The 27867-nt window shown below is 47.6% G+C and overlaps 1 protein-coding gene across 2 annotated transcripts; it reads right to left on the bottom strand.

Annotated features, from left to right (window-relative positions):
- Positions 1–19078: 19078 nt before the first annotated feature.
- On the bottom strand, positions 19079–27662 carry LOC136467989 (lysine-specific demethylase JMJ703-like). Of its 2 annotated transcripts, none has more exons than XM_066466844.1 (12): positions 27193–27662; positions 24863–25200; positions 24704–24784; positions 24545–24622; positions 23988–24458; positions 23471–23695; positions 23203–23364; positions 22237–22605; positions 20788–22159; positions 20407–20534; positions 20134–20331; positions 19079–19873 (listed from the first exon to the last, which is right to left on the bottom strand). In XM_066466844.1, exons 2-12 carry the CDS (start codon positions 25196–25198, stop codon positions 19604–19606), a joined length of 3690 nt encoding a protein of 1229 aa, XP_066322941.1. In that variant the 5' UTR covers positions 25199–25200; positions 27193–27662; the 3' UTR covers positions 19079–19603. The 2 variants fall into 2 exon arrangements, with proteins under 2 accessions (XP_066322941.1, XP_066322942.1); XM_066466845.1 differs by having other exon boundaries at positions 19080–19873; positions 20407–20510.
- Positions 27663–27867: the final 205 nt, after the last annotated feature.

Below are 27867 nucleotides of genomic sequence, written 5' to 3'. Positions count from 1 at the left end.
AGATCATATGTCCTTTCCAACTCCCACAAACAACCCAAAGTGTTTTCTATTCATGCAATGGCTAATGTTTTGTGAGATTGACAACTCAATTTGTTTTTTCCTAGAATGTGCATTAGAGCATCTTCAAGAGTATCTCTTAAACTTATTCTCTGAATCATCATTTAGAGAGCCATTTGAATAAAAATCGCTCTAAATATTTTCACTTTTCAACAGCTTCTCTATATCTTGTGCGTACTTGTCGACAGAATATCGTCGGCAGTCCTCCGAGGGGTATCCCACGAAGTTAGATTGATCGTTAGGGGAGCGTGAGATCAAGAACAAGAAGGCAACAGAGACACACGAGTTAGACAGGTTCAGGTCGTCAGTATGACGTAATACCCTACTCCTGTGGTCTGTTGGTTTGTATTAGCTATCGTATGATATTGCGTGTGTTTGGAGGGGGTCCCTGCCCGCCTTATATAGTCTAGGGAGCAGGGTTACAAGTCGGTTAGATCTGAGAGATAACCGGAAAGTAATAACTAATTACAGGAATCTTGGGATCATACATATCCTAACAGATCTCATAGTATCTTTGGGATATCTTTCAGATGTCTTGCGGAAGGCGCCGACCAGAGTCGTGCCCCGCAAGGCTTAGTCTTGTGGGCTAGGCCGCCCCTGAGGGCGCAACCCATGTGGTCTGTCATGGATACCGGGGGTCATACCCCCCACAGCTAGTCCCCGAGCACCTTGTACCCGTTGTGCAACGCCGTCTTGAGCTTGTCCGAGCAGATGCGAACAAAGCCGAGCAGTCGAACTCATGGTCCGACCACCGTGATGAGTTGTCGAGCAGTTGTGAGCAGTTGCCGAGCAGCGTGTGCTATTACCGAGCAGCACGAACCGTAGCCGAGCAGCATAACCCAAACACAACTTGCCATAAGGGTGTAAGGAGCTCAAGTTCATAATCGAAAATTTCTTCGTAGTGGACCAAGTGTGCCCGCTTAGAGTTCGACCACGAGAGAAAGAATTAGTCTTGTTCAGCTTCGAGAGGCATGGAGTCTTTCAGAAAAAAAACAAGCACATTCACCGCAAGGTGAAGTGTGCCCATTTAGTTCCCGAGCCTGACAGTAGATGACGTAGTCATTTGGTGCCAGGGTCCAAAGTAGAAGAATAGAGGACCAGACGAGCAGATAGTCAGTCCCCGGGTGTAGACCCAAAAAGCACATTCACCGCACGGTGAAGTGTGCCCACTTAGTCCCCGAACCTAATAGTAGGTGACGGAGTCAAGTGGTGCCAGGGTCAGAAATAAAGAAATAGTGAAAAACTAGCCGACCAGGCAGCCAATCCCCAAGCCGCAAGCGGTGGTATTGGAGGAATCCAACCGTGGAGAAAGAACCGGAGAAACGGTTGTACAGTAACGGTTACTGAGCCTCAATAAATGGCGGAGAAGTCAGCGATTATTCGGCGAGTAACAACCAATGGCGGCGATAAATGAGCAACATGGACTACAGTTATGCGAAAGACCAGGCTGCGGCCCATTAATCCGCGTCGGAGAATTCGGAAGGGTGCAAACTGCGGGCACGGTTTCCCAAAAACCCTCGAATGCGAGAGGGTGGGGAAAGTGCGTTATAACTTCGCCGCCGCATCTCGCATTCATACCTTTGCCACTCTGCCAGTCCATCTTCATCCTCAATCCTCGCGTTTCTAGATTCACTTCCACATTTACTTCCGCCGCCAAACCCCAATCACATCGCAGAGATGACGCCGAAGAAAGGAGCTGCCAAATCGAAGAAAACAAGCCCCAAGAAGGCGAGCGCCGGCACCCAGCGGGACGAAGAGTGGGTGTCGTCGTGAACGGGAGAGGCAGAACTTAACAGATTGGTGGAGGCTGGCGTTCTTCCTGACCGTGCTACCGCCGGATGGCGGCCGACCCTCGGTGAGTCCTTCCCAACACCTCATACCGATGAACTGGTGGTATTCGAGGATTATTTCAAGCGCGGGTTGGGATTTCCTGTTCACTCGTTTCTGAGGGATCTGTTGGAGCTTTGGGTGGTTAGTCTGTGCAACCTCCATCCCAATACTATTCTGCACATCTCAATCTTCATCCATTTCTATGAGGCATATCTCGGAATCCTCCCCCATTTCAATCTCTTCCGTTACCTGTTCTGGCTGAAAAAGAGAGGCGGCGGTGGTTCCAAAGTGGTCGGCGGGGTGTACCTTCAGCTGCGCGATGGGATGGTGGGCGAGTACCTTACTGTGCCGCTGAACACATCACTGAAGGGGTGGAACGCTAGGTGGTTCTACATGAAACAGAGCCACCCAGCCATCCGCTGCGACGCCGACCACATCTCGGAGAACCAGAGGAGCTGGTCGGAAATGCCGAACAGCGCTGACATGGAGCAAGTGAAGGAACTTCTTGCCTTGATAAAGGGCATGAGAACCAACGGCGGATTAGTAGCGGCTAGCTTTATAGTACGCTGCGTGCAGCCCTGTAAGGAGAGAGTGCATCCAGCCTTCGAGTTCAAGGGGGAAAGCGACGGTACCCGGGAGAGGCCGCAGATGCTGTCAAGGAACGTTTGTGAAGAGCGGGCTATAGAACTATTCGCTCCGTTTTCCTCTTTCAACATGTCAGGGTATATGAGGCCCTTTAACTGCAAAAATCTGCCTCCTCAGGTAAATACCTCAGTTGTGTATTCCAGATGCATTTTATCCTTCTTCATTGCTGAGCAGCAGTCTGATTTACCTATGCGAAGATCCATTCACAGGATAGGGCGGTGTACTTTTCAAGTGTACCGAAGGGCAATTGGCCACCCGCTGTGGATGCACGACCAGCAACCCAACCTGAAGGAAGTGCCATCGGCGTCTCGTCGGTCTCCGGAGGCGTGGATGTTGGTCGGACGGAGAGTTCTCCCCCGGTGTCGGAGAAAACCCGGGGGAAGAGGGCAGCGGTAGACGAGCCGACCCAGAAGAGGAGGAAGACGGTGGGTTCTACTTCCATCAAACCGGGCGGCATCTCGCTTGGCGATGATCAGACCAGTCAAACATGGAGGACCACTGTGTTTGACTAGTCGGATGACGACAAAGTTCCGACGGATCCTCCACCGAGCACGAAGGAGCCTCTGCGCAGCACTCTCACGGGGAATCAATCAAGGGCATGCGCAGAAGTCCCTGAGCCGTAGACGAGGGAAGTCCTCGAGCAGTGGACGAGGGAAGTTCCCGCACAGCAGACGACGGTAGTACCTACGGGGCAAGCGACGGGAGTCCCCGAGCAACAGGCGGAGGCAAACCCGGAGCAGCAGGCGGAGAGGGCCCTAGAGCCGCATACAGAAAAGAGGTCGACTATGGAGGAGCCGAGACATCCCCCGCAGAGCACGGGAGTCGACCCCACTCCTACGCCTGGGGGCTCGAGCAGGCACCGCCGGTTCAAGAAATTACACCGACAGACCAAACCGTAAGTATCCTTGTCTTGGAGTTACTTTGCTGGAGTTTCTTAACTTTTATGGTGACTGATGAGCTGACTTGATGCAGAGCAAACCATACGACAGATCCAGTCCCACCCATCTAGACTGATGGGCAGCCGAAGGCTGGCTCCGGGACGGAGGGAATGCCGCTGGACCCCATCTTGAAGTCCCCGGGAACTCATCAGCAAGCGGGGGAGCCAATTGCCCCAGTTGGCGGACTTGACGGCGGTGAACAATTGTTGTCGACAGCGAACGAGTCGGTGACAGCACCCTTGACAACGGCAGGCGCCGCTGGGTCGTCTGGAGTAGAAGCTGTAGTTACCAGCATCACGCCGAAATCTGGGGCGGAGAATCTTGCGGTGCCGATGGAGCAGACAACGCTCCCCGAGGCATCGGAGGGAATGGTCGGACCCGCTATCCGACCACCGAGTCCCCAGGTGGTGCCTCCGGCTGCAGCAGAGGAGGACGAGGTGAAGGAGATCGAGCGTGAGGAGCCTCGACCCCAAGCTGTCCGAATCCTCTGAAAGCGCGGCGATGACATAGTAATTGTCGAAGAGGAGGACACAACCAGGGAGTTCAGGAGACTGGAAACCACCCTTGTCGGGGTGACGAAGCAGATCAAGGTTAGTACTACGTCTGGAATGCTCCTTTTTTATGTTGGGAATTGGATTTCGACATTGTTATTGTGCATTTACAGGAGATAACGCGGACTATCGAGCAGCGCCGTCAGCTGATAAAGAGGATGGAGCCCCTCGCCAAGGAGAATGAAAAACTCAAAGAGGCGGTGAACCTCTCGGAGAGAAACATCCAGAGGGCCCGGTGCAAAAGAGATCTAGCAGAGTCCAACGCGCGGGACCTGGAATACCAGAGGGGGGTCCTATCCGACCGGCTAGCGGCGGCGTCCGAGCAGCTGCAGAGCCAGTTCGAGCAGCTGCAGAGCCAGTCCGAGCAGCTGGCTGCTATCTCCGGACAACTAAGGAGTGCCTCCGAGCAGTTGGAACAGAAATCTAAGGAGCTCAGAAGTGTATCCGAGCAGAAAGCAGGTAGAGTATATCGGCGAATGCACTTGGTATTACTGAATAGCCATATTTTTAGTGGTAACTGTTGCGCTTGTAGAGCAAGATGCGAAGCTCGGCCAACTGCGCCAAGCCGTCGAACAACTTCGACAGGAGAAGGCAAAGGAGTCTGAGCGAGCAGACAAACTGGCCGAGGAGCTAAAAGGTGAATACCTCCTGGTCGGAATTACTATTGAAGTTATTTCCTTGTATGATGGAACATTGTAACGCTTGTAGGCTACCGTCATAAAGCTAAGGCACAGTTTGATGTGCTGGTGCAGGAGGCTAGGACCCAAAGGGATAAATTTGACGCTGTAGTCGTCGCAATTAAGCCGGTGATTGACTGCCTTGACATGGAACCAGGTATTCAGCTCGATGGCAGGCGGCAACGCTCGGACACCATCATCCAGAGGTGCAAGACAGCGTGGGAGAACTTCAAGAGCTTCAACCGCGGTGTCGTACTATCCGTCGCTACTTATGTCCTTGCAGTGGTTTGGTCCCATTATCTGGCTATTGACCTTCAGGCGATAGGGGGTGGGTTCGCCAAAGGGCTGAGCGATGCGGAGACCCAGTAGTTGGAGGATCAGGTAGAAGACTCGGCGAAGAAGTTGGCCGGTGATATAGACCTGTTCGGCGAGATGGACGTCAACGGCGGAGCACAATGATCTGCTTGGTGGATATCATCTGTAATTTATGGACAGTGTAGTTAGAACGCGCGAAAGCGCAAAAAACACTTATATACATGATAAATGTTATAAAGTGCATGTGCATGCAGTTAGATTGTATGTCGGCGAAAAAATCTTCGTAGTTGCAACCATAAGGTATTTATACAGAGTATAAGTAGAGTATGAGCAGTTAGTTCGCTACTGACCCCCATGGTCTCAGCTAGCCCATAGTCCATGACGTCGAGCGCGGAGCCCGTGCACATGTAGGAGGAACAGGTGTGACCAAGGAACCACAGCCGACCACCCATAACGCAGAGCGCGGAGCCCGTGGCACGTTTAGGGAGAGATCAGAGACTGGGTCTTTTCCATAAAGAAAAGAGCGGAACGTGTGCTGCTCGGCGGTTATCGAAATAACTTGGAGATATAGATAGTATAAACGGCGTCCGAGCAATTAGTTCTGTGCTGAGCTCTCGGCCTTGGCTAGCCCGTAGTCCATAACGTCAGGCACGAAGCCCGTGGACGTGTAGGATGAACAGACGTGACCAAGGAACCATAGCCGACCACCCATAACATAGAGCGCGGAGCCCGTAGCATGTGTAGGGAGGGATCGGAGACTGGATATTCTCCGAAGAGAACAAAAAAGAAAGTATGCTGCTCGCTAATCGGTGAAATATCTTGGAGATTTGGAGCAAAGTGTTCGACGACATGTAGAAAACTTATTTGGCGATTTTAGGCGAAAATGTGTCGGTAAATAGGAGAAATCGTTCGGCGATATTGGAGAAAAACCCGTCGGGGATAACGTTGGAGATTTGGAGAAACGTGGTCGGCACAGTTATGACGATTTCGTATTGGAGTTCGCAATGGAGGAGCATGGAGTTCGGCAACCACAAGTGGAGATTAAACCATAATGGAGAAAAAGTGGAGACAATTTATGGAGATCAAAACCTTGTTCATCGTAAAGTGGATAGTACATATCTGGGGTGTTTCAAGGATAGAAACGTATGAGGTGCTCGATGTGCCACGAGTTGGAAACATTGATTCCTTCTAAGTCACACAGGCGATAAGACCATAGTTGGGTGACCTCTTTGACGACGTAAGGCCCTTCCCAAGGGGAGGAGAGCTTATGCATCCCTTTGATTTTTTGTTTTCTATGGAGAACAAGGTCACCGACAGCAAATGAACGACCTTTGACGTTGCGGTTGTAGTACCTCCGCAAGCCTTCCAGATATTTGGCTGTGCGGACGTAGGTGATTAGGCATTCTTCCTCGGCCCTATCGACGTCTTCCGTCTAAATAGTTGTGGCCTGCTCTTCATCATAGTTTTCTACCCTAGGTGCTCAGAAGGCAATGTCCGCTGGTATGGCTTCTAAGCCATAAACCAAGAAGTATGGAGACACACCGGTGCTGCGACTAGCTTGAGTACGCAGTCCCTAGACTACAGCTGGTAGCTCCTTGAGCCATCTGCTTGGGTGCCTTTCTTCTTTCTGATATAGTCTCTTTTTTAAGGGCATCAAGGATCATGCCGTTCGCCCGTTCGACCTGGCCGTTGGCTCTAGGGTGAGCAACGAAGACGTATTTGATGGAGATGCAGCGGTCTTCGCAGAAGTCCCAAAAGTGATGGCCAGTAAATGTAGTTCCGAGGTCAGTGATGATGCTGTTCGGGAGACCAGATATGTGGATGATATCTTCGAAGAGCTCGACTACTTTTTTTGCAGTAGCCGAGACAAGCGGTTTATACTCAATCCACTTGGAGAACTTATCAATAGCGATGTATACGTACCGAAAACCACCTGGCGCTGGCTTGAAAGGCCCAATCATTTCTAGTCCCTAGCATGCGAAGTGCCAAGAAGCTAGGATGGTTTGCAGCTCTTGTGCCAGCACGTGTATTTGCTTGGCAAAAAATTGGCATCCTTCACAACGTCGTATGAGGTCTTCTGCATCAGAGATGGCTGTGGGCCAGTAGAAACCAGCTCAGAAGGCCTTGCCGACTAGTGTTCTCAAGGCCGCGTGGTTGCCGCAGGAACCAGAGTGAATTTCGAGAAGTAGCTTCACTCTGTCTTCTTGGGTGATGCATTTCTACAGTATCCCTTCCTTGGCACTTTTCCTCATCAAATTGCCATCTACCAGCACGTAATGCTTGTTACGATGAATTAGGCATTCGGTTTCAGTCTTGTTGGCGGGTACTTCGGCGCTGGTGAGGTACTTGATGAATTGTTCCCTCCAATCGGCGGCCGGCGAAGGTACCGATAGTACCAACTGCTCGGCGGAGGGAACTTCCTTAATTTCCTTATCTTCCTTAATGGACGACGCCAGGAGATCTTGAACGAAGACCCCCGATGGGATCACGGCGCGAGAAGAGCCCAACTTGGATAAATGGTCGGCGAGCTGATTTTGGTCGCGTACCACGTGGTGGTACTCGATGCTGTAAAATTTTCCTTCAACTTTCCTGATTTCGGCGCAATATGCATCCATCTTCTCGCTAGAGCAAGACCAATCTTTGTTAAGCTGGTTGATGACCAGCGCGGAGTCCACGTATGCCATGAGGCATTTGACGCCAAGCTCAACGGCTATACGGAGTCCGTGGAGACATGCTTCATATTCGGCGGCGTTGTTGGAGGTCGGAAAGTTTATCCGGAGAACGTATCGGAGCTTATCCTTGGTCGGCGTAATGAACAGGATGCTCGCAATAGCACCGTTGATGTTAAGGGCGCCGTCGAATTATATCACCCAGTGCTCAGGGCAGGTGGCGGCAATGGGCTCTTGGATCTCGGTCCACTCAGCGATGAAATCAGCAAGCGCCTGAGACTTGATCGTAGGCCTGCTTCTAAATTCAATTAAGTAAGTGTCGAGCTCGACAGCCCACTTGATGATACGGCCGTTGACTTCTTTGTTACGAAGGATGTCCCCTAGAGGGAACTCGGTGACCATGGCGATCTTGTAATACTCGAAGTAGTGGCGTAGCTTACGCGATGTAATCAAGATGGCGTATAGAAGCTTTTGGACCTGAGGATAACAAGTTTTGGGCTCGTTAAGGACCTCACCGATGAATTATACCGGACGTTGCACCTTATAGGCGTGCCCGGCCTCCTCGCATTCGACCACGATGGTTGTGCTGATGACGCGGAAAGTAGCGGCGATGTAGATCAGGAGAGTTTCATCTAGCCGTGGTGCTGTCATGATCAGAGGCTTTGTTAGGAACACCTTGAGCTGCTTGAAAGCTGTATCTGCCTCTTCCGACCAGGAAAAGCGCTCGGAGGCCTTGAGGAGTTTGAAGAACGGTAGCCCTTTTTCGCCGAGGCGCGATATAAAGCGGCTTAAAGCAGCCATATAGCCTGTAAGTTTCTGTATATCCTTGACGCATGTTGGTCGTTTCATGTTGGTGATGGCGGAGACCTTGTCAGGGTTGGGTTCGATGCCACGAGCGCTGACGATGTAGCCCAGCAGTATACCGGACGGAACTCCAAAGTCGCACTTTGAAGGGTTCAACTTCCATCGGTATTTTTTAAGGTTGGCAAACGTTTCTTCGAGGTCGGCGATAAGATTGTCGACGGTCCTAGACTTGACGACCACATCGTCGATGTAAGCTTCGACGTTGCGGCCGATCTGTTGATCGAGGCACATCTGGATGGCCCTTTGATAGGTCGCCCCGGCGTTCTTGAGACCGAAGGACATGGTGGTGTAGCAGTATACACCGAAGGGCGTGATGAATGACGTCTTGATCTGGTCTTCTTCCTTGAGGGAGATCTGGTGATAGCCGGAGTAACAGTCAAGGAAGGAGAGCAGTTCGCAGCCGGTGGTGGAGTCTACAACCTCGTCTATCCGAGGCAAACCAAAGGGGTCTTTAGGGCAGTATTTGTTAAGATTAGTGTAATCAACGCACATTCTCCATTCTTTATTCTTTTTTTGAACAAGAACAGGATTAGCTAACCACTCAGGATGATACACTTCTTTTATAAATCCGGCAGCTAAGAGTCATTTTATTTCTACCCTAATAGCCTCCTTCTTGTCTAGCGTGAATCGACGGAGTTTGTGCTTGATCGGTTCGGTGGTCGGCGAGACATTTAAGGAGTGCTCGATCTTCTCCCGTGGTACCCCTGGTATGTCTACAGGTTTCCGGAAGGAGACGAGCGCGCTTTCCTATTTAGGGTCGAGGTGAGCCCCAATCTTCACGGTCTTGGAGGGGTCGTCGAGGCCGAGGCCGACCTGTTTTATTTCCTTGGACTTGGCGAAGGCACGAGGGGGCTCCAGCTCTGGGATCTCCATGTCATCGGCGGGCAACGTCTTGGCTTCGGTGACCACACTGGCCATCTGGATAGAGAGGTCGGTGGCTTCGGCGAGAGCGAGACTCTCTACCTCGCAGGCGTAGGCGATGGAGAGGTTGGCCCATAGGGCTAGAACTCCTACAGGCGAAGGCATCTTCAGCACCAGATATGCGTAATGCAGTATAGCCATGAACTTGGCCAAAGCTGGCCGACCAAGTATGGCGTGGTAGGCGGTGTTGAAGTTGGCGACGTAGAAGTTGATGTGTTCGATGTGGTAGTTGCTTGCCATGCCGAACTATACTGGTAGGGTGATCTCTCCAAGCGGTTTGGAGGCCCTGCCAGGTACCACACCCCAAAAGGAGGAGTCGGAGGGTGTGAGATCTGATAACCCGAGGCCTAGCTCCTTTAGGGCTCCAGCGAAGAGGAGATTCAGAGCGCTCCCACCGTGAACGAGCACCTTTCTAAAAAGCACCTTCTGAACGGTTGCGCCGAGGACAAGGGAGAAATGCCCTGTGTAGGGGATGTCTGCCCATTGGCCGGCCCTGCTGAAGGTGATGGGTACCTCAGACCATGGACGATAACTGGGGTTGGTGGTGGCGTCATCCGTAGTGACAGAGAGCACCCACCGTACGGCGAGCTTCTGTTCTCTTCTGCTCTCGGTGGAGGCGAGGCCCCCGAAGATGGTGATGACCACCTTGTCGTGGTCCTAGAAGGCATTGTTGTTGCCTTCGGGTGGTCGGCGGTCTCCGGCTCCATCTTTGGCGTCGTCTTCCAGCTTTTTGTCCTGAAACTCCTTAGCCAAGCCGAGGGAGTTCTTCATCTTGTGTTTGGCATTCTTGTGAAGAGGGCATAGGCCGTCGAGGATTTTTTTGGTATTGTTTGTCGTAGTTGCGCTTGGCGCGAGGTTGACTGACGGCGGCGACGATGTGGTCTGGCCGGCCGCGGCGATTTTGGCCAGGCTTTGGTCCTTCTGTTCGATCAGGGCCGCTGTCACGATGGTAACTGTGGTCGTCGAAGCGGCGGTCGTTGTGGCGTCGGTCGTCGGGGCGGTCGTCGGGGCAGCAAGGTGGGCGAAGGGTGCCCGCATCCTTGTTGAAGCGCACCTCGGCTTCCTCAACGTCGGCGTACTAGTTGGTAGTAGTGATCATCTCGCCAATGCCTGTAGGCGGCTTGCGGTTGAACTTGGAGCGAAGCTCGCGATGGTGGAGTCCTCGGGTGAAGGCGGTGATGACCTCAGCTTTCGTGATGTTGGGATGGAATTCCTCATCTCGAAAAAGCATCGAATGTAGCTGCGGAGGAGCTCAGACGGCTTCTGGTTGATGCGGTTGAGATCATGCTTGGTGCCCGACCGAGTACACGTAGCCATATAGTTGTTGGTGAAGACTTTTTTAGCTCTTCCTAGGATCCGATGGAGTCTGGGGCAAGGCTAGTAAACCAGCTCATGGCGGGTGGCGTGAGCATGACGGGGAGATAGTTCACCATGACACTGGTGTCTCCTCCGGCGACGCGGACAGCGGTGGCATAAGTCTGTAGCCACTATGTTGGATTCATCCTTCCCTCGTAGGGCTCGACCCCAGTGATTTTGAAACCATGGGGCCATTGAAGTGTTCGGAGCACCCTTGTAAACGCTGGGGGCCCTTCGGGGTTATGGTCGGCGTCGGCTGCAGCGTTGCCGGCGTTGATTTGCTCGAGAGCTGAGTCCGGGTTTCTGTACTCCTGCTCGTACTCCTAGCGGTGGCGTACTTCGTCTTCATGGTGACCGAAGCGATGTTGCTCGATACGTCATCGTGCATCTTGGAGGTTACTGAGGTGCACTCGAGCGTCCTGTTCAACCTCCTGGTCGTGTTGGCGATGGTGTTCAGCGCGGTGTCCCCTAGCTCCCCCCTAGAGAGGCAGTGACTGGTCGGCGAAATGGCTTTGACTGGGGCGGCGATTGGATCTCGGCGTAGCTGATCGGCGAATCGTGCTCGTGGAGCACGAAGGTCTCTGATCCTCGTGAATCTCGTTAACCTGATAGTGTGCCGCTTTAAGCATGGCGGTGACCTTGGCGAGCTCAGGCGTCTGTGGGAGGCGGGCGAGCTCGTTGGCGCCTATTGCCAGATTGGCGCTTGGAGTCTTGAAGACGTCGTGGCCGTCAACGCGGAAAACTCTTCATCGAGGTCGCGGTGAAGTGGGAGTGGCCTTCCATGTGAGTCGAGCTGATTATTTCGAGCAACCTCGGCCCTCGCAATAGCTGCCTCGTTTTCTCGACGCTGCGCGCGGTTGACGTTCTGGTTCATACGAGCGACACGTTACTCCTCGGTTTTGCCGTTCCAAGGAGGGCTGTCGACGCTGACGTTGAAGATCACGTCACCCCGGAAGGGTGGGAGGAGTAGCTCGGTGAAGGTTTCGGCGAGGGTCTCCGTAGAGCCCTGAGACTCAGAGTCTGGATTTTCCTCTCGGATGGTCTGGAGGGACGCCCCGGGACACCGGCCTATGTGTAGCATGTTGATGGCTGGCGGAGGCTAGACGGCGAGCTGGTCGACGAGCGGATGGGCATCTCCCACCTGGTCGGCGAATTTTCCCCTCAGAGCGTCTTGGTAAGTAGCGGCGACGTTGGTGAGCCCGAAGGATAGAGCCACAACTAGTGGAGTTTTCTGAGCAGCCTCCGATAGATTTGGATCGGAGGGTGGTCGGCGCTGAACCAAAGTGTCCAGGGCCGATTTGGCGACGGAGAGGCAATCGGCGAGCTTCAGACCGACCTGATCGATGGATTCGATCAGATCATCATTGTTGACCTGCCTCCTCTAGTAGCGAGGAAGCGGGTGGCGGGTCGTTGATGAAGGCGACCTCAGAAGTAGTTCCAAGATTGGATCTGCAGTTGTGGGTGCAGGGGTGGTCGGCGTAGAACCGATCTGCACCGGCTCGAGGAGCTCTCCGAGTTCGTCAGCGTTGATGACCCACGAGATGGATCCGACCGTGAAGATCTGGTCGGGCCACGGAAGGGATGAAGAGCCTACGGAAAAAAACCATCTTGTTCGACAAGGAAACAACACGTACACCCCTACCTGGTGAAAGGGTCAAGATGGCGACTAGAGGGGGGGGGGGTGAATAGTCCTCTTTAAAACTTAATCACGTTGGCTAACCGAAACAAGTGCGGAATTAAAACTATCGGTCTAGCCAAGACTTCACCCCTCTATCTATGTTCACTAGCACCTTGCAAAGATACTAATCAAGCAACAAAGGTGCCGGGCTAGCTAGAGCTCTCCTAACCAATTCTAGAAGCAAGGTCACACAAACCTATGCCACTAGTACTTTAAGCAACAAGGGAGCTCCTACATATGCTAGTAAGCAAAAGCACAAAGCTAACTAAGCTCACTAGCAATGCTCAATAACAAGGCAACCAATGCCTAATTAGAGAGCGCAAATACTTAGCTACACAAACTAAGCAATGTGACTAACAAGGTTACTAAAACCAAATTAGCCACGCAAGGGAGCTACTTCTATGCTACACAAGCAAGAAGGTAATTAGCAAGCTACGTAAGCTAACTAATTATTAAAGCAACAACACAAGCTCAATGTATATAAAAGTAATTGCAAGCTTGCGTAACGGGAATGCAAACCAACGGGAAGAACAAGGTTGACACGATGATTTTTCTCCCGAGGTTCACGTGTTTGCCAACACGCTAGTCCCCGTTGTGTCGACCGCTCACTTGGTGGTTCGGCAGCTAATTGGCATCACCTGCCAAGCCCGCACGTCGGGCGCCGCAAGAACCTACCCCGGAAGTGAGGGTAGCTCAATGACACGCTTTACTAAAGTTGCTCTTCGCGGCTCCCGCGGGGCGAGCACAATGCCCCTCACAAGCTCTTCTCCGGAGCGCCGCACAAGCTTCTTGCGGGCTTCCACGGAGACCACCACCAAGCTGTCTAGGAGGTGGCAACCTCCAAGAGTAACAAGCACCACCGGCTTGCAACTCGATCACCTAGTGCCACTCGATGCAACCTCATGATGCAATCGCACTAGAATCGCTCACTCACACAATCGGATGATCACTATCAAGTATGTGTGAGATGGAGGGCTCCTAAGCACTCTCAAGCATGGACACAAAGTCCCCCAAGGTGCTCAACACTAGCCATGGCCGAAGGCCACTTCTATTTATAGCCCCAAGGGCTAAACTAGCTGTTACCCCTTCACTGGGCAACTGTCGGGCCGACCGGACGCTCCGGTCGTGTTGACCGGACGCTGGACCTCAGTGTCCGGTCGCCCGCAGACAGCCATGTGTCCCGATTCCAACGGTCACTTGACCTGACCGGACGTAGCAGCTTCAACTGACCGGACGCTGAACCCCAGCGTCTGGTCGTTTCCAGTAAGCTCCCCGAGGCGTATTTCTTCGACCGGACGCGTCTGGTCCACCTTGATCGGACACAGACCAGGGTCCGGTGCAATACCCTCGGTACTGTACAGACCCGTCAGTTTGACCGGACGCACGCTGCCAGGGTCCGGTGCTTTCAAACCCAGCGTCCGGTCAGTTGACCGACGCCAGCGTCATCGCGATCAACTCATTTTTACTTCTAACTTCTTCACCCTTGCTCCAATGTGCCAACCACAAGAATTTGCATCCGGCGCAATAGAAAATAGGCATTCCATTTTCCCAAAAGCGCCGAATCCTTTGTAGATGTGCCAACACCACCAAGTGTACACCACCATGTGTATGTGTGTTAGCATTTTTACAATCATTTCTCAAAGGATGTTAGCCACTCAACTTGCCACGCCACTCGATCCTAGCGACGATGCAAAGTTAGATCACTCGAGTGGCACTAGATGACCGATATACAAACAAGTTTGCCCCTCTTGATAGTACGGCCATCTATCCTAAACCCGGTCATAAACTTCTCTACACACCTATGACCGGTGAAATGAAATGCCCTAGGTTATACCTTTGCCTTGCGCATTCCATTCCATCTCCTCCAATATCGATGCAACACATGCACCAACACGATCAACAATGATATGATCCACTTCATATCATCACGTGATCATATTGGTTCATCGATCTTGACTTTACTTGCTCTTCACCGTTGCCATCGTCCATCGGCGCCAAGTCTTGCTCAAGCTTCACCGCCACGCGGTCCATCACTCCAAAGCCTTCGACTTGCCCTTCACGCTTGCAACCGGTCCATCAAGCCAAGTCTTGTCTTGATCTTCTCCACCTTGATCACATGACTCAATGTCATGTCTCATGTGCATTTAAGCTCCTTCATCATCACATGTGTGAGCTTTGCAACATTTCCAAGCCATTTTCACCTTCATGGCATATGTTGCTCACACACATGTACTTGTGGACTAATCACCTGTGTATCTCACATAAACACAATTAGTCCACCTAGGTTGTCACTCAATTACCAAAACCACATAGGGACCTTTCACCTGGCGCGCCAACTGTCGACAGAATATCGTCGGCAGTCCTCCGAGGGGTATCCCACGAAGGTAGATTGATCGGCAGGGGAGCGTGAGATCAAGAACAAGAAGGCAACAGAGACACACGAGTTAGACAGGTTCAGGCCGTCAATATGACATAATACCCTACTCCTGTGGTCTGTTGGTTTGTATTAGCTATCATATGATATTGCGTGTGTTTGGAGGGGGTCCCTGCCCGCCTTATATAGTCTGGGGAGCAGGGTTACAAGTCGGTTAGATCTGAGAGATAACCGGAAAGTAATAACTAATTACAGGAATCTTGGGATCATACATATCCTAACAGATCTCGTAGTATCTTTGGGATATCTTCCAGATGTCTTGCGGAAGGCGCCGACCAGAGTCGTGCCCCGCAAGGCTTCGCCTTGTGGGCTGGGCCGCCCCTGAGGGCGTAGCCCATGTGGTCTGTCATGGATACCGGGGGTCATACCCCCCCCCCCACAGTACTCTAGAGATCCAATCCCGCCCTCCATCTTTGGCTTGCAAGAAATCTGGAATAAAGAATAGCTATTTTTGGAAATCTAATTAAAGAAACTATTGGAGGATTTTTTTTACCAAAATATATAAAGAGTCTCTTGGAGTTGCTCTTACGACACACATTTCATTAATAGAAGGAAGTTTGTTTCAAACCGAAAGACCAACATAGAGAAAGGAGGGGGGGGGACACGCATTGGTAATGCTTTTTGAAGTTTAGGATTCACTACTACAGAAATGAGATCTAGTCCCGGTTGGGAACTACATCTACTCCTGGTTTCCCAACCGGGACTAGCAATCCGGGGCTAAAGGTGTTGTTCTTTAGTCCCGGTTTGCCACAACTGGGACTAAAGATCCTCCCAGCTTAAAAAAAATAATGCCTCCCACCGCTGCGCCCTGTAAGATTCGAACCCAAGACCTCATGCACTGCCTCGCGCGTAGCTTACCACCCCACCTACACAACACATCTAACAATGGATGGGATGCTTTCCTTTTGAACTAACCCATCCGGGGACCTTTAGTCCGGGTTGGTGTTACCAACCGGGACTAAAGGGTCTACCTTTAGTCTGGGTTGGTATTACCAACCGGGACTAAAGGTTGGAGGACTTTTAGTCCCGGTTTAGCCGTTGGGCAGGGACCTTTAGTCTCGGTTGGAGACACCAACCGGGACTAAAGGCCTTCTAGTCCCGGGGGCAAAAACTGCCGAGGCTAATGCCAAATTAGGATATCGTTCTAAAGTCTGTTCTCTAGTAGTGATTGAGTAAACCTTGGTAATTGCTAGCTAGCTCATGGCAAGATCGTTCAAGACTTGATATTATATCTTATTGGTATTATATTATTATGTATGCATATATCTCTGTTTCACGGTTTAACTGCTTGAGTTATGGTACTTTAGATGGCATGGATGATTTATCTCAGGACATTTAATTTATATAGGCTTTGCAAAAAAAAAAGAATTAGGTCTAAGTAATACGGTGTTATTTGGAATATATAGCTACCCTTTATTATATTACATAGATCCCAGCAGCTAACCATTCAATTTGCATACATCAAGCCCCTAATTGATAGAATGTCTCCACATATTAAATTGTTTAAATTAACCCATAGCTGAAAGAAATTATACATTGGAAATGTTTCGACTGATCACAAGGTCCAAATAAATAAATTAAAGGCTAGCTAATAAGCAACTATATATTTTTCTTATTAATTAACTAGTTCGTCATTTGATGTGTACTCCCTCCGTCCTGTAATATAGCACATACCAGCATTCAAAAATTATACTCAAATATAAGGGATTCTAGGGGACAGAAAACAGTTTTGTATTAAATACTTTTCACTTATCAATCAATCATCATTAATCATGTCGATGATAACGTTTGATTAGGAAATACAGTGAGGGCACATGCATCTTTTGCACGTGTTCTCTCTTATTTTGTCCTAAGATTTCTAGAATGCACTATTACCTATAGTTATAACTAGGGGCAGATCTAAAGGGGTTTATCGGGGTCTGTCGACCCCAATGAATTTTGTAAATCATGTAGTAAATTACTATTTATGCTCACGAAATTTTATATCATGTAACGAAATTGACCCCGATGAGCCCAATGATGTTCTTAGCTAGACTCACCACTGCCTATAACTAATTGATTGATGTAATTAAAAGCATCACATTGCTTATAATTCAATCTTGAACTATGGGTGGGAATGATCTTATTTTGTATCACTACTGTGCATATATACATATCTTAAGGGTAGCTAGAGCAACTCGTGCTCCGATGTAATACCACCATCAGCATGACCTCAGTTATATGTGCTATATATGCGTGCACTGCAATTAGTAGCACAATGCAATTTTGGGCGATGCAAAAAGGTTTGAGGCGATCGAAAGCCCAACGACACTATACACGCCAAAATTGGTACCGTGCCCCTTCTGGAATCTCTGGAGTCCGGAGATGTAGAGCCCATATATATGTTATATATGCTGATGACCTCCTTGTCCTTTGTAGTAGTACGTTTAGAGCAAAAACAGGATGCAGAAGTCAAGGAGCGCGCTACCGGCCAGGCCCAAAAACAGACAGAAGGCACGCACACAGAAACACAGGTTGAGAGAAAAGTTCTAGGCTCTAGCAACAATCTGCATATCATCACCATCTATATATCTCTTCCTCATCAGCGCCAGATCGAAGGCAGCTGTGCATGCATCATGCATGGCTGCAGAGCCAGCAGCCAATTAAGTGGATCCCAAAAGACAGGTCTCGATCTGGTTAGTTATCGGCTGCCAGCGCGCACACTGACAAGTTGCAAAAATGCAGACGCCACTGACGTACACTTGCCGGTGGACAATTTCTAGTCCACAAAAAACTTAATCAGCTAAGCTACGCTTAGTTCATGATCAATGACCAATATAGATGTTCAAACGACACGGCACAGGAATAGTACTCAGTTCAGCTCAAAATGCATATTGTTAAATTCAACATACATGAATAGAATTTTACTACTAAGTTCATTGGTAACCAAAGTAAAATAAAATCAAAGTACACTTTAATAATATCTGATATCAAAGTAAGCTAAATTATAATAGATAATATTTAATAAAATAATAGGTCAAGTGAAGAAATTCAAATAAGGAACAAGTAGCCATTTTGCTTTTATCAATATTTTTGTAATTACAAATTTATTGCACAATTAGAGATTAAAACATGAATATATACCATAGACAAAGGATAGCTCATCAAAAAACAATATAGTTATCAATAAATATTTAATAATTAAATATATCAATTAATCAATTATTGTTTATATAATATTTATCATCAAATTATAAATTAAAATGATTTACATCAGTAAATAAATAAATTAAAGTATTAAAGTAATTTACAAAAATGAATATATTAGGTTTAAGCTAAATTATACAAATATTAAAATTAATTTAATATTTATGTATCATTAACAATACAACGGGCTATTCTACAAACTGTTATACTGAACTGTAGTCGCATTTCAGTATTATTCAGTATTTCGTGGTACTGTGCGTAGTACTGACCGGTAGTACTCAACATTTTTTTTTGTCAGTTTTGGTTACTTGGTATAGAAGAATAATTTAAAATAGCATTGCTGTCATTAATAATATTTAATTAATATTAAAAGTTATCAATAGATATATTATTAAATAGTTTCAATGCATCACTAATAACATTAAAATTAAATAATTAGTCACTAGTATCAGAGTGAAAACTTTTAAATAGATTTATTATACCTTATTCTTCGTGAAATACTGGATATTTCATAATTTTGTCTAATGCAGATGTAGAATCGAATAGAGAAAAATATTGAAATGAATTCTGATACATTCATTTAGTATCTGCAAGAACACGAGACTGACCGGAGTGAAAAGTAGGCCCACATGGCAGCGACCAGTCAGATGGGGGTCATTGGAGTACCAACAACCAGTCAACCACGCCAGATACATAGGCCTTGTTTAGTTGCAAAAAAGTTTTGCAAAAAGTGCTGCAGTAGCCATCACATCGAATCTTGCGATACGTACATGTAGCATTAAATATAGACGAAAAAAAACTAATTGCACAATTTGGTTGGAAATAGCGAGACAAACGTTTTGAGCCTAATTAGTCCATGATTGAACACTAATTGCCAAATAAAAACGAAAGTGCTACAGTAGCCAAATTCCCAAATTTCGCCCAACTAAACAAGGCCATAGCATCCATATATGTACAGTGTGCAGCCGAGAACCTGAAGTACATGGACTGTCTCACTCTGGCCAACTCGGCACATAAATTACTCATATCTGCTAGTGTTAACTGTTAACAGGCACCGCACATTTCTGAACTCTGATGTACAACCTTTCAAGTAAATCTCAGGTCTCTTGTGCCTGCATTTGCCGGCTCACTAAAGAAGAAGGTAACATATTTCGTTTAGAAAAAGAATAACTAAACCTACTCGGCAAGAACAGAAGAACACCTCAAGAGTTTCCAGACAGACAGTATTTATTTCCCTTAACATTGAGGAAGAACAGAACGGTATGTACGCTGGTCAGTGGATGAGCATGAGCTGTCAGTCATCCGATCGCATAAGAACACCCAAATGGGGGCAAAATCTTATGGCATGGAGCATGGACACAACAATACAAAGAATGGGCACGGGGGCAACGGAAGGAGCAGCTCTCTCAGTGTCGAAAACTGCTTGATCCCGTCGAAGAAAATCCCACTCCATCAAGAGATTAGAAGTTGTATTTACGCCTGTCAGCGCCACTGCTTGGCCATCTCCTCGTCGAGGATTTGGGCAGCCTGCCGCCTGGAGAAGTCGTCCAGACTGCTGTTGCTCACCAGTAGACTCCGTAGGGCTAGCAGCTCATTGCGGTTGGCTCGCTGGAACAGCTCCCTCAGTGCATGCAGTGGACCCTGAGCCTGAGATGGCGCCATCGGCCGACTATCACGATCTTCAGTGACAACATGGGACCTGGATCTCCAGTACTCTGTGCAGATGTGATCTCTGTCCCGTGCCTCGATTGCCTGACAAGAATTAAAGGAATGATTCAGTGGCACAAATGACAGTCACCAGTGGCTTGAGATGAGAAATTAACAGGATAGGGCAAGCTGCACAACTACACATTGAACAAGCCTAGCATGCGCGGAATCATCATGCAATTATGCAACCCTGAAAACAGGTTTCACTTCTCATGACATTGGTGTGCTTCAGTGTTTCTTTTTTGTTTTTCATTTCTTCAGGTGTAGTGTGTTTCAGAGTGCGGTCAAGTGAATGCTTTCCTCACCTGAACTATTGCCGGTGACAGCAACCCAAACATTTCAAAACCATCAACTGATCCTGGTGGCTGTAGTGCAGGAAGATTAGTTCTTCCCATACTGAGTTGCCTCCGTATTTCCATATTCAGCCTCTCACGGACCATGCTCCAGCACTTGGTAGGAGAGACGTTAATAAAAAGTTCACCTGGACAGTTTTCCAGAGTCACCTGTAATGCATCAAGCAACATATATCAAGATACAGAAGAACAGATGTACAGATGGTACAAAAGGCTGAAACTTACCATAAATAGAGGTCCCTGCGGTCCGGCGTCTAATATTTCAGATATGTAGTATGCCATTTGTGTTGGATCCACGATGCTGAAGTATTTTACTCTGCTCCTGAACCCTGTGTTTACAAAGGCAAAACATGCTAAGGAAAACAGAAAAATATAAATCAAACTGCTGACGAAAATCAAATATATCAGTAAAGACACTCAGATAAGTAGTAAACCAACAATTAACAGCAGCAGAACATTCGCCTACCATGAATACTACTCATATAACATAAAAATCGTTCAAGGATGCAAAGCTACAAAATGTAGTTCCTTGTAACAAAATCTCTTCTAATTAAAACAAAGCTGGAAGATGCATAGAGGCATGCCAATTGTCAGGGAAAGAAAAACCTTTTGGGAAGATTGCTTGGCTTGAGGACCACAACCTCCCAGATAGCACAATACCAATTTCCAAAGGTTCAACTAAGCTCTTGAATCGATGCACGACGTTGGCTATCCGAGGGCCCTTGTGTGTACCTCTATTCCTATTATGATTTTCTAGAGAAGGTTGCACCACTGAAACTGGATGCCCCCTAGCTTCTGAACCACATAAAGATTCAGATTTTCTTTGAAGGCATCCATCACTTGGTTGCTGGTTACCAAAATTTGGATGCCCAAGATGGGCACCACATGAACTTAAACCCCCATATGTATTTTTCACAAGTGAAGAATTTATGAGAGGCTTTGAAGCAAAGACACCAGCTGATGCTTCCTGAGATACACTTTGTGCTCTTAAAACAGTTCTCACAAAGGGCTGACTTGATGAAGCACAAGCCCTAGTCTCTGGTGTTACGTGCATTTGGTCGTTGTAAGAGTGACACTGAGTTGCATTAGTGTTAGATGCCATCAACCTATGTGAATTATTTGAGCTTTCCATACTAGGATTCATGTTGCTTCCTTGATCAACCATTATTGGTGGTATGTTATGATGCACACCAAGTGAAGATATACAGTCTCCAGATCGAGAAGATTCTCTACTCCCTTCAAATACTGCCAAGCCATATGCATTTTTCATAGATTCACCTGAAGTACCTAAGGACCTTGTCGCAAAATAGGAAGAAAATGACTGACCAGAAGGAACTGGAAAGTTTTGTGAGCCTTTGTGGCCTTCAGGACTGACACTGTTGTTTAGCGTACACGATACCTCATTCCTCATGTGTGTCTCCTTTTGTAGTGAAACATTTCCAGATTTTATTTGCTCGGAAAAAGGACCAGAAGTATCCGTTTCCAAACTAGATGTGTCCAGCATCTTATTTCCATTGTTGTTCTGTTCATTGGAAACCAACGAAGGTGCCAATGATACTGTTGACGCCTGAGACATGTAGGACCTTCTGGGGCCATCAGTTACTCTGCGAAGAGTCTTTGAATCTTGGTCTTTTTCTCGTTTGACACATGAGCTCAAACTTAATCCAAGATGAGCGACACCCCATCTGTGAATTGCACTTAACTTACCACCTAAAGCATCAGCTAGCATATTTAGCTCATTGACATCATAACGGAATAGGAAAAATCTTTTATCCCAGTCACATGAACAAAGCTGCCTTGCATGTACAAGGCAAGTATATTTCTCTGGGCAACATGAACAGCCAGAAGCAGAAAGATGCAGATCATAATAGCACAATGCACACTCCCTTTCAGTAGAATCAAATTCAGCATCCATTTTTCTAGATTGAGAAGGAGAGCATATATTTTGTCTTTGCACCAACTCCATATAGATTCTTGCCTGAGGAGGAAATTACATAAGATTTCACTGATTTTAAAATAAAAACATTATTTATAAATAGTGCAATAGGCACCTACCTTAAGCGATTTGCATATGGTGCTGTCAAGTCCACACATGCTTTTCCACCTCAAGTTATCAGCACTATTTCTCTTGAGGAACAGGATATCCCACTGAGCTCTTATTGCTTCTCTTGCAGCCCCAAGCAACAGCTTATCATGGGAAACAGTAATTTTACGAGCTTGCTTACGATAAAGCTCGACCGCATCCTGTCCAATTGGTAACCAATCTATCGGTGCCACATTAACAGCTTCTGCACAATTGAAGCCACAATTGAAACCAGCATGGTATGCCCGTGGGAATGTTAGGACAAACTCTCCCTCATGCTGAACACATCGGTAGACTGGTACTCCTTCAGATTTAAGCAATGATGGTGAAAATTGAGTAACCTGCGAAGGAGTTACCATCTTATAAATGCACCACCATATCATATGTATCAAAAGGAAGGCAACTCGTGCAAACATCACATGCCACAGCAGAGCCAAATCCCATATAGCCACGATCATACCATAATGCTAAATATTCATCATACATATAAATAAAAAACATAATGTTTCTGGATATTCAGATGACCATATATGTACCTTGCACATGTACAGTTAAGGTGTTACTGTTTATCACACATGCAAGTGTTTAGTTTTAATACAGGAACACTTCATGAATATATTGAAAACTGTGATCCTTCAAGAGGTGACTCGGTTGCTGGCAAAAAAAGTCTAATACAGAAAAAAGACAGGTGTGAGAGAACAGGACTTTTTTTAACATTACTCAGCACCAAATCTGTTTACTATTTATAGTGATGTTACAGCATAATATAAATGGACCACATGAGGGAGGGAGAGAGACATGGGAAGACACGTTGTCGTAAGACACAATAAAAAAATTAGCTCCTATTCTACGTTCTGTTAACTATGAACTAATATCTAATGATGCATGAATACCGGAAGGCCTCGTTTAAAATAACTAGTCAAGCGAGAAACGCTTACCAGGTTGTGAAGCAAATTAGGTTGTTCCTCAAACAAGTCAGGTAGATGTTTCCTCATTGCAGCCTCCAAATTCACAGCATCCTTTCCTGGAACTCCATACCACATCTTTGGAGCACCCCAATGCATGTAGTTCAGTGAGTACAAATGATGGTCTTCAACATGCTGTCAGCAGAGACATGGCAGTGTAAAATCTGAGAACATGAATATTAAATTTGGATAATGACAACAATCTTAATTGTAAGAGTAGATATGCCAATGAGCATCTTACCCAGCAGAATGATGAAAAGCACATTCCAACATACACCCAAGGTACCAAAACACCAGAGATGTCACCACCCTCAAAAGATAGAACTGAACCTTGTAGTCTAGGCAAGTTGTTTAGATTCCAACCAGACTCTGCATACTTATGCTCAACATCAGATTTTACTTCGGGAGAAAACTTTGGGAAGCCACTACCAAAAGTTCCAGTCTCCAAATCGGCACCATATACTACCTGTATGAGAACGAATTTTTTTTGATAAGTTAGAAGATAGCCGGACTATATGTCAAAAACAGATATTAGAACTTCGAATATGCTATAGTTAGGCCAAAAAATATCTCATGCCCAAGTGCAAGGACTATGTTCAGGCAATCAGGAATCATATACAGAACAACAGAGCTGCACTGGAAAGCTAAACCAGAAACTCTCTAACAAGTCCAGATCTAAAACGACATATTTCTAAAGTTTGAACAGAGCTACGAATTGCAAACGACATAGATACTCCATGATAGTAGAAGTCTGGTACCTCTATCTCTTCAGTAGGCTTTTCGACTATGCGCCAATACTCGCCTTCAATGTCTTCGACTGATGGCAATGAGTCCCCATACACTTCTTTCTTAAAATACTGTTCACTGAAGTCATCCGCGTACTTCTTAAATGTCCGAAGTGTGAACTCAGGTCCAGGTTCAAATCCAAACCTCTCTTGGTTTTGCTGCATCCCAGTTTGATTGTGATTAATGTTACTGTTATCTTCCAGCTCTAAAAGCTTTCTCCGCTTCTTCATCATCCCACCTCTTCTGGTCTTCTTGGATGATTTACGGTTTTGGAGCTTGTCAACCTTCTGGACCCGAGTAGAAAATTTTGAGCATTCCCATATGTTCTTCCCTTTAAGAAGGCATGGAGGTTTCCATGAAGGTGGTGGGACAATACGACAAATTCCATATGGTTCTGCCATAGACCGTATACTCTCAATGTATTTTAAGGTATCCTTGAATTCCTGATCCACAAGAGGGTACCATGAGATTAGTGAAAAATAAACTAAGTACTTTCATACTACAGCACAGTGTGATAAACATAAGATACCTCTTCGGACGGATAGAAAACAGGAGCTTCGTCAAGAACAGGCCTCCTTGCACCAGATGGATTCCATCTTGCAACAACCTGCATGATGTGATGTGCATAAGCTGACAAAAAAAACATCTTCCTGGAAGTAACTCAGCAATTTAGCATAGTTACACAAACCTTTTGACAATCAGTACATTCTGCACATCCCCGAAGTACTCCTTTCGGTAATTGTCGTCTGCGTCTCACTGATCCCACTCCCTGTCAAGAAAACAGAACCATGTCACATGTATTCAGGTAATCGCACATGTACAAAAAATAAGGATACACAAGTGAAACCTTTTCTGCTGATTCAACATCAGATTCTTCGTCCGAGATAAGGTCGAACTGGCTATAGTCTATTGGAGGCCTGTTCCGAAGTGACCTCCTGCAACTATGGGTCCCAGAAGTACTAGCAGGAGTGCCACTCCGGCCATGTGCCGAACCATGTTCCAGAATTTGGACATCTTTCTCCATGCACTGCGCTGCTTGAGCAGAACTAGAATGAGCATCACTTGGTTTGACATTGTTTTGGATGCCCTGTGATGCGAGGGCAACGAAAGGTCCGAATCCAGGAGGAATTGAGGGTTCAGGATCCCCGCTGAGTGTGGCCATGATACACTCTGTTCCCATCATTACTGCATCAAAAGAAGAAACTTTGATCAGCAAACCAAAAGATACAGTGTCAAAGTAAGATGGTTATGACAGGCAAAAGAGCTAAACGTATACAAGTACCTACTGTTAACCTACCAAGGCAACCAATAAACCTCAATATAGGTATATACGCAAATTACAGTAGGGAACATTATCACATTCATATTGTTCCAAACCAAATCATTGAAATGATGCAACGTTTTTGCATGTTGTGTTAACTGCAGACAGGGTACAGCTCAACTGCATTTGCCACACCGTCATACTTACACTGAGTCACTCATCTTCAAAACAAAAGCCACTACAGTGCAGCAGGCCACAGACAGTAGAATGTAGAGAAATCATATGAAAGTACAAGACATCTATTGCTCCTTACTCCGCAAGACCATAACTGGCAACGGGGCACAAATCCCAGCACAAGCGCACCCAACTCGGCCATTTCTGCACCCTGCGTGGACAGAATGCCCCTCTGATGCAGGAAATCGCTGGAGTGACAACTGAGCAAGGCCACCACTGAAAACACGCGGGAAGGGACTAGGGAGAGGGAACAACCAGCCACGAACAATAATCGCACGGGGCCACGCCAGCCACGACCTCCACGGGCCCCGCACCCTGTCGTGGGGCTCCCCCAACCCCATGCCGTACACGCCTCCACGGGGGAGGGAAGGGAGAGGGAGCACCGAGCAGAAGCGGCCGCGGGAACGGAGAGGGCGAAAGGGGAAACGAGAAGTCTCCGTCACGTGGATGGATGGGCCAGATGCCCAGATGGCCTGGAATAGCCGGCCCACACAGGACCCCGTCTCTCTTAACATTAGCCGGCCCAGTCAGCCCGCGAGGCAAAAGGCCCAATGCGAGGGCGACGTGGCGCCAGCTGATTGGAGCGCGGGGTCTTCCTCGCACGCATCGCTGTCCCGGCACACGGACACGGATTGAGAGCACGCACACCGCACACGCATCTTTTCTCCTCTCCTCATCCGCCCAAATCCCCTCCCTCATCGACGAACGATTTGATTTACACTAGGTTTGCGAATGAATAGCGGAGGGACATGGAAATTGGAAATGAACCTCTGAATCTCTGTCCTCTGGACGCAAATCAGAAGAGACCACGCAGGGAAAATGCAGGAGTCGAGACCTCTGCGTTTTTTTTTTCTTTTTTGAAATCAATCAAACATCAACAGGGCCTTTTGTTTTAGTCCCAAAGCAAGTTGGGCAACCAAAATGCAGAAAAATCGATCAGATCAAACAGCACGCAGGCAGATCTGACTCGAATGCCACCAAACAAAGCACAAATAAAAAAGAAGGAGAAGCAAATTCAAGAGCGGTCTGATCCAAACGCCCAATCGGATTCGGATGTTCATGTTTTTCTGAGCTATCCGGTCAAACAGAAACTCAAACAGGGTAGCCAACAGGGCACGACGAAAAGGAAAGAGATGGTACCAGCAGAGAATCCGCACCCCACGCTGCGAAATCACGAAACGAAAAATCCAACGAATAAAACCAAATCCACCATGATTTGAAGAAGACAAGGCAGACACATACGGAACGGATCTGGCTCTGAATCCTCTGGAGAGCCCTATCGCCTGGTTGGATTGAACTTGAAGCAGGGCACTTTGCTTTCCCCAAATTTTCCAGCGCTAATCCCTAGTTCCCTGCTATGAACAGCTACACGCAATCGAGCCGCAACAGATCTGTACGGCCGTCCAACGACGAATTTTAGAACACCGATCAACGAATCTGCATCACATGTCGCTCTAACCTTCGGATCGGCTGCAAACGAACTCTCGTCTTCCTATCCTCCAAAGAGAAAAACATATATATACATATATATATATATATATATATATAATAACGAACAGCATGCGTATACACGGAAAAGTAAAAGGGAACAACAGCAGCAGCAGCTAGAATCAAGAACGACAAGATCCCCCACCCAGTCCAAACGGCTGAGGGAGGAGGAGCAAGGAAGAGAGGAGATTTACCGGCAATTTTTGCACGGACAGATCCGTCAGCTGAGCTGATGTGAGAGGGCCAGTTCAATCGTTCATATCAGAATCGTCATCGTCCTCATCGTCCCATCCCAGCCGTGCCTTTTTTTTTTTTTGCCAGGCTTGTTCAGATCCAAGAACTTGCGGCAACGAAAAATTGTGAGATTTACCCACCCGTTCTGTTTTTGTTCTTTCTTTTGCAGAAATCGATTTGCTCCTCCCTGAGAGTGCTGCCGCCCTGAGACCCTGACCCTAAAAGATTTGATGCCCCCAACACCAACCAACTCCTCTTTTCCTTCTCCTAGGCCAGGTCAGGTCAGGGTAGCAAGCAACACAGGCAGGCAGGGGTTGTTATTATTCTTGTTATTATTCTTGTGCTGCTGCTGGGTTTCTTTCTTCAGCTTTGCAGAAAAGAGGAGGAGCTAATCCTGTGGGTCAGTGGGTGGTGGTAACTGGTATATATTCTACATTTCTTGGGGTAACCTGGAAGAAATCCAACCAGCACAGCAAGCACGAGAGAGAGAGGAGGTGTGCAAGTGTGAAAAGGAGGAGAGCAAAGCGTGTTTCTGAAATTGTGCAAGAACAGTGGGCAAGCAAGCAAAGGCTGCCTTACGAGAGGTGTGCAGTTGTGAAAAGGTGGATAGCAAAGGGTGTTACTGAAATTGTGTA

This window comes from Miscanthus floridulus, chromosome 7, assembly GCF_019320115.1.
Source record: "Miscanthus floridulus cultivar M001 chromosome 7, ASM1932011v1, whole genome shotgun sequence".
NCBI lineage: Eukaryota > Viridiplantae > Streptophyta > Magnoliopsida > Poales > Poaceae > Miscanthus > Miscanthus floridulus.
Note: the sequence above shows the minus strand (reverse complement) of the source record. Positions and strands in the feature narration are given on the sequence as shown.

What these genes read in the sequence shown, in the direction of transcription:
- LOC136467989 (XM_066466844.1), bottom strand. Translation starts at nt 25,198, where the DNA reads ATGATGGGAACAGAGTGTATCATGGCCACACTCAGCGGGGATCCTGAA. An exon ending in TTTTCTATCCGTCCGAAGAG is followed by an intron (nt 24,459 to 24,544) that starts GTATCTTATGTT and finishes CTTGTGGATCAG; the next exon opens with GAATTCAAGGATACCTTAAA. An exon ending in CCAAGCAATCTTCCCAAAAG is followed by an intron (nt 20,535 to 20,787) that starts GTTTTTCTTTCC and finishes TGTTTTCCTTAG; the next exon opens with CATGTTTTGCCTTTGTAAAC.